General features: G+C 39.2%; 1 protein-coding gene across 1 annotated transcript; it reads right to left on the bottom strand.

Annotated features, from left to right (window-relative positions):
- Positions 1 to 1,859: 1,859 nt before the first annotated feature.
- On the bottom strand, positions 1,860 to 5,758 carry LOC136445670 (uncharacterized). The gene is made up of 5 exons (XM_066443803.1): positions 5,615 to 5,758; positions 5,272 to 5,333; positions 2,725 to 2,959; positions 2,332 to 2,491; positions 1,860 to 2,032 (listed from the first exon to the last, which is right to left on the bottom strand). The coding sequence occupies exons 1-5, from the start codon at positions 5,756 to 5,758 to the stop codon at positions 1,974 to 1,976; spliced, it is 660 nt and encodes a 219-aa protein (XP_066299900.1). The 3' UTR covers positions 1,860 to 1,973.
- Between the last annotated feature and the right edge of the window lie 1,357 nt (positions 5,759 to 7,115).

Below are 7,115 nucleotides of genomic sequence, written 5' to 3'. Positions count from 1 at the left end.
TTTTGTACATTATCTGTAATGAAATGCGATTAAGGCAGGAGGTCGAGTTCTCAAGAGTGATTGCTGTTTGTATTTGGTTACAAAGATTTGGAGTGCTTGGGAGAGTTCTGCATAAATCAACTTGCAACCATATCTTTTGCACAGATCGGGCTCTGCTCTCACTAGATTTGGATGTAATGTCTCTGATCCTATTACAGGCCTTTCATCGTCAGAATCCGACCAGATGGATGGCTCAATTGCGTCCATCCAGCTCCTATCTTGGCCTGCACCTGAGGAAGGCGAGGGGGTGTTTTGTGAGGGAGTCGAGGGGATCTTTTGTTGAATGTAGTGCAGAACAATTTTTCTCTGAATCGGTTGGAAATGTTGGAACGTCCTTTTTTAGCAGCTCAGAATTTGAGGCCCTGCTAGTGTAGTGTTGTGACTGCCGATTTCGAGGGTGTTTTGCATGAGAACTTTTCTGTGACAAAGCTGTTTTTGAGGCCCCCCTGGGTCTGATGTCGTATGCATAGAGCCAGAATTTGACTTCGTGGCGGATTGGGACTGTGCTGCGATGGATTGGGACTATGTCGCGATTGGTTTCGCGGGATTGTTTTGTTGTTGCTAATTTCTAAAGGTTGTGTAGAGTGTGAAGGCTTTGCGCTGGAATTTTTATGTGACGAAGTTGACTTTAGAGTCGCCAATGGTTCTGATGGCCGAAGCTTAGACCAAGATTTTGACTTCAGCTCGGATTGTGGGTGTGGGCCCTTGGTTTTGAAGTCGACTGCTGCTGTGATTTTTTTTTGCGCGTTTGGAATTATCCGATGTACCCAATTAAGAGGTAGAACGCTTACGGTCCTGGTCCAGTTTTAGGTTTATGGATGACATCCTCCACAGATTCCCAAACTAATGAGATAGGGCGGAAAAAACAGTATTGATTCAACAGTAAATGTGTGTACATCTCAATAGACTATTACTACTGTAACAGTTACAACAAATGCAGAAAAAAGCTTGTTGTACCATCATCTGAAGCAACTACACTCGGTATTCATATGCATTGAAACACCTTGTGTATACAGCTCAATCAACTAAAACCAATGACATTATATACAAATCAGGCGAAAATTAATGAGCGCTGATGTTATCCATAAAATTTACTTGCAGTGGCCTGATATAATTACAACATAGCCCATATGCACTTCAATCTGTATTTAAAAGGTGCTAAAAGAAGAGGTAACGTCATTTACTATACACAAGGTGCGAGATAATTGTACTAACCTCTCTGTATGATGCTGCAGTGGGTTGTTTGCAGTCATCAGGTACCCACACCTGGCAGCCTCAAACCCTCTCGATAGGGTAAAGAACGTCCCCATCCCATAGAAGTCGATGACAGACTCCTTGCAGGATTCTAGGGACAGGGGGTCGTCTAGAAAGCACCCGAGGGTTGTTTGGCAGGCCAAGGACATCATGGCTTCCCTTTTAAACTGGTGGAGGTAGCCAGTATCTCCAATACCTGTTGAAATAAGATTACAAATACCCGCTTGATTTTAGAAAAAACATGAGACAATAAAATAGTTAACTGCATTTTTCATGATATTGAGTCAACATAGATTAAACCAAAATGCATATTTTTTTTGCATTTTGACCACATTTTTTTCAAGGTTGAGATATATGCAATCAGGTGATGGAAGTGATATTAATAACATTACACAGTCACTGCTGATCATAAACAAGAGATGAGTAATATTAGTTGTAATTGATTGTGACTTTCAATTAGCCTATTTGTCCAACATTGGAGATTATTATAACCTCAGCTGATAATGTATTATACATAGGTCAAGTAATTAAGAAATGCTAAAAATATACAATCCTTACCAATCATACTCAGTGCAGTCTTCAGACTCATCGTCTTCCCAAGGCCGCTTGGTCCAACTGCAATTGTCACTGGGCAACAGTCAAAACAACTTGCCACTGCCTCTGCATTCATACTCATGCAGCTATGTCCCAACACAAAAATGGCTGGGAGGAAGTTGTGTTGAAATGCCTCCCGCATCAGCTGTTGGAAAAAAAATGTTGATATGAAGTATAAGAGGATTGTGATGAACTGATATAATCTAATGCATATAAGTTTGACCGTCTGACCTTAATTGAATCATCAATAATACTCATTTTATCTATCGAAATTGTTAATATCATTAAATGATATTATAAAAGGTTAACTGATATTGTAGAAATCTTGTTTCTTATTCATTTATGGCAAAGAAATACATTTATGCAGACATGCTAGAGACACAAACCTATAGTGCAGCTTGGTATAAGAATATGTGGTCCAACGAAAAAAAATTGTATACCCACCACAACAGCGTGCCTCATTGGTCCCGAGTGACAGTGGTGTTGTGATCGTTGCTGTCCATATAGTGCCCTGCGTTGGCAGGAGGGTGTATTTCTGGTCCTTTTGGCTAAGCTCTTCAATCACTATTACTCCTCTTTCGTCTTCTCTAGCCAGCAGGTGTACCTGTACAAATTGCACAATTTCATTTCATTCTCACCCATTACATGCAACTTATTTGTAAGTTCTTGACGATCTACTATAATTGTTTCACCCTTGTAATTTTTTTATTAGAGTAAGCATTGCGTTTAAACCATAAATGATCAAGTCCAACAGCCCAACAGAATCATGATCAATTATTCCTATTATGAGCTCAAGTATTGAGTGTTTGGAAACTGTCAGAAATAAAGAGTACAAACCTCATTGTTGAATATCCACATGTTCTCGCCATCCACCTTTCCAACTGTTGTGGTTCCTCTCTTACACGTCAGGCGGTCCCCCATCTCAAAGTCCAGTTGCTTTCCAACCATGTGTTGTCTAAAAGCAGGCTCAGACATTGATGTTGTTAACCCGCCCCAGTCAGGATCCCCCAGTGTCTTGTTAGCATGGTGGCAGAACTGCTCCCTGTTGCAACCGATTGGAATGTACCTTTGCCTACCATATACCATGAGAAATAGACATGTTTGGTTAGTGCATCTGCAGTAGTACATCAGGAAGCATGATACTATATAATGCTAAATCTATGACTTTATGCATACTTTTTGGTACTTCCAAAGTCACACACATATATACACACATATGCACACACACACACACACAGGATACATTATACATACACACAGACACATATTCACACATACATACAAATATATATTTACACAAACAAACCAAGTACACACATACATACACACGGACATACATGCATGCACATGCACATACAATGAACGCACACATATAAACACACCAACTTTATCTTATAGATGACATCCACACGCAGATTGATTTTGGCCTGTTCTCAAAAACAAAAAAAATCTGACTTCCTCCGTCTCAGGGCCGGGCAACGAACTCCGGAACTTGCCAACTTAGATTGCCTAAAAAGGCCTGAGGAGCATTTTACCTGCCGGCTTGTCGTTAAAAATCATTTTGTAACCAAAATAGAATATGTCAGCATAAAAGTTTACAAGAATGGGAGCATCATCGGGATTGGTATGCCATCAACTTTAGCGGGGGGATGTCACGTTTGAACTGTTGTATGAGTGACTCGCGGCGGCCAGCGAGTAATTTTCCCAGACATTTTCAAACATGAGCTATCCAGAGTGGCTCTCACACGTTTCTTTTGCAATCATAAGAGACATAGGAGAGGAGTTGAGGAATTGGTACAGAGGACTCTCACAGCGAGATTTGTAATGCCCCCTCTCACTGGACCCGTGGCACGCTGGCGGGGTCACTGCGGTTGATCGAATTGAAAAGCACTCAACAAATGTAATTGACAGGAAACTAATATTTTTAAGCTTGCCGTGTTTTGTTGCCTTTTTGGTCATACATGTACGTTTTATATGATATTCCCATTATAAAGTCAAGGGTAACACAAATCCAGCTTAGGACGCAGCGGGTCCAGTGAAAGAGGGGTCTTAAGTGTGAACCATGGAATGCTTAACATGTTTTCTTAACAATGAGTTCAATGCCATGTACATGCATGTTGAAAACTGCCCTTATGGGTGTACATGTATATGGGTATTCTCATCATATATCATGAACAGTGCTTGGAGCCAAATACCTTAGCATTAAACAGTGAACACTTTCAAAAACAGACTTGATAAACACATGGAACATCACCCAGTAGTCTACAACTACAGAGCATTAGACTGCCCTCACAAGCCTGGAATCAGGATCCAGTAAACGGATGAGTGGCCCAAATTGGATTATGACCTTCCTACCTGGCCGAAAGGATCTACTCTACTCTACTCTACTCTAATACCTTGTGGCCAATTAGGGTAGTCTGGTTTGGTATGGCCAAGTAGCCAGTTCAGCCTTTTCCATGCTAACTAGAGAATCCCCCACAACAGTCAGAATGATGAACATATTTCTACACTCTCCCACTCACTCACTCACTCTGACTCACTCATTCAAACGCACACTATCACACACTCACTCACACGCACACTATCTCATTCACTCACTCACTTTCTCACTCACCCTCGCTTGCTCGCCCGCTCACTCACTCACTCTTGCACTCACTTTCACACTCACACGCACACTATTTCATTCAGTCACACGCACACTATCTCACTCGCTCACACGCACACTATCTCACACACACACACACACACACACACATGTGTACAAGTCATGATGCATACACGTGTTACTCAAACATGTGCCTCAGTGGCACAGAATAGCAAGAATTCATTGTGATTAAGATATTTGGATTATTAAAGCATAAAAATTATAGGTTTAATTTTGAAATGGTGCACAAGGGTTTAAAAAGTTATCATAATCATACCACAGCTTGTTTTTAGACGTTGGCCAAATTTAATCTAATCCAACCTGTTAGGGTTTGGTGGTAATTTATTTATTGTTAGAAAAGAAAGGCATATGGGCCTCCATGAATTGACAAGAATGTAAGAATAAGTCCAGATCTATTGATATACTTACAGTTAATTGAATTTTTTTTATCTCTTTTTTTTCTAATTTTCCATTGTAGTTGTAGGTCTTGATGAAAACGATCACTTAGATGAATATGAATGACAGAAAATGGATGGTTCAACTTGATCGTAATGAACCTGCCAAGATTCAGAGGTAAAGCACCTGAACTATAGGATTGCTGTTGGTCAACCCTTTGACTCGATCCCATAACATGAATAAAATGAAGCAATTCAAGCTATCATTTCCTGTATTCATAACTCATCATGTGGAAATATTGGAATGGTTTATCATAATATCAATAAATAGATTCATAAACTCACGCCTTCTTTTGGTCCAGATGGCAGGTTATCTCCACAACAAACCCTGCATAGTCTCCAGTGACCTAGATGAGATGGATTGAGATTAAACATTTAAAACAACATGAATTCAATTGTTCACAATAGACAACAGGGATTCGATTGTTTGAAATTGAAATCTATCAATGATGAATGTGGCTGTTTGTAAAATATATATCAGGGAAGAACGACTATAGATGACAAACTAACACAAGAGAATGAAGTATTAAAATTCTCCATCTGATCAAAACTACAAGAATAAGACACATATTTATTCGAGTACATTGTTATGATTTGATTAGTAATTAATGTTAATAGCATTACTCACCTTGTTTACAATATCAAAGGTGAAGTTAGACACTGGTATGAATACTTCCACTGGAAGCCCGGAATCTCTCTCGGTTGCATGCTTTTTCAAGTAACCTGTCATTCCCCTCCTCTCCACATATTTTCTCTCTTTACCCTCCGACATCTAGAACTTGGGACAAATGAATTGAGTCATCTAACGTTACCTTTCAGCTTACATCAAGCAGCTTTTGTCACATTTAAAGACCCCAGTAAAACTATATAAATACGGGATAATGTAAACTATAGCCTTCAGTATGCGCCTGGCAGCCGTACAGTGCACATCAGTGGAGGCCTGGCTGAGAAAGTTTACCATGTACAAGTTACTCTTCAAGTCATGTTTGAATTCTATAGATAACATATAAGAATTTGAAGTATGGCCACACATAAATAAGTTAGCTTGAAGGACAGTTAGCCAAGAAATAAAGTAATGACAACACTGGCTTGCAATTTAGTTTGAGACATTGGCTAGCAGTTATATGTACTGTTCTACAGAGCCCTATTCTATGCTGGTTACAACAACAAGAAGACGCAAAAAATCCCAAGTTATGTTTCTAGACACACAACCTAGGCTAATGTTGGGAAGATATTGGAAATTTATATCCATTTAGACACTCTAACACAACGTTGACAGGGTCGATTTGAAAGTTTGAAAATTTGAACAAGGTTGGCTTCCCCCAAACTGAAAGTTGTAGATAGCATTGTCTTGATTATCAAAGGATCTTATCTGATTGAAACTTCCTTGGATTATGTGACTTTTTGATAGATATCTGGGCCATTCTGCATGGTTTGATACTGTTCCTAGAAAAACCAGTACAGAAAAAAGTTTAAATTCTCTGACAGTTATTATGGTAATCTGTCCCTGCTATTGTCCCAGGCTGGCAGACATCTAATCCTTTTATGAATTTATGTGGTTATGGGGGATTAATCCAGCCCTCAACCTGCTGGGTAGCTCACAGTAGGAGCACTCCCTTTACGACTTCCCCAGGGCAAGGTTTTGGTTCCTTTAACTGAGAGATATGGAAAGTAAATATCTACAATATTATGTTATAATGACAGTGGTGAAGTTGCCAAGGTGCTCTAAACTAATACTAGTAATAGTATACCAAACATGTTCATAACAAATATACAAGTCGAAGTATCAAAATCAAAGGGCAAAGAGAACTGCAAAATGAATGGTAAAAAGAAAGAGAAATTTTTCGAAAGAAATTAATTAGTTACAAGAAGAGGCATTTTCTATAGTTCCTAATGATCGCTACTGCATTTCTCTATCAGACATGATCATCTATCCCCAGCCATATTTTGAGTATTCTGTTTTTAGACAGCATTTCAAATGAAAAATTAGATACAAAGAAAGTGACCAGTTTTCCAGCCCCTAATGCAAATAAGTCCTGGAAAAAATCTTAGACATTAAAAAGTGGACCTTCGACCGTGTAAAATTTTGAAAAATTGAGCATTCTTTAGATTATGTCATTTCCTGCGTT

This window comes from Branchiostoma lanceolatum, chromosome 12 (assembly GCF_035083965.1).
Source record: "Branchiostoma lanceolatum isolate klBraLanc5 chromosome 12, klBraLanc5.hap2, whole genome shotgun sequence".
Classification (NCBI taxonomy): domain Eukaryota; kingdom Metazoa; phylum Chordata; class Leptocardii; order Amphioxiformes; family Branchiostomatidae; genus Branchiostoma; species Branchiostoma lanceolatum.
Note: the sequence above shows the minus strand (reverse complement) of the source record. Positions and strands in the feature narration are given on the sequence as shown.

What these genes read in the sequence shown, in the direction of transcription:
- LOC136445670 (XM_066443803.1), bottom strand. Translation starts at nt 5,758, where the DNA reads ATGTCGGAGGGTAAAGAGAGAAAATATGTGGAGAGGAGGGGAATGACA. An exon ending in CCTTTGATATTGTAAACAAG is followed by an intron (nt 5,334 to 5,614) that starts GTGAGTAATGCT and finishes CATCTCATCTAG; the next exon opens with GTCACTGGAGACTATGCAGG. An exon ending in CATCTGGACCAAAAGAAGGC is followed by an intron (nt 2,960 to 5,271) that starts GTGAGTTTATGA and finishes GGTATATGGTAG; the next exon opens with GCAAAGGTACATTCCAATCG.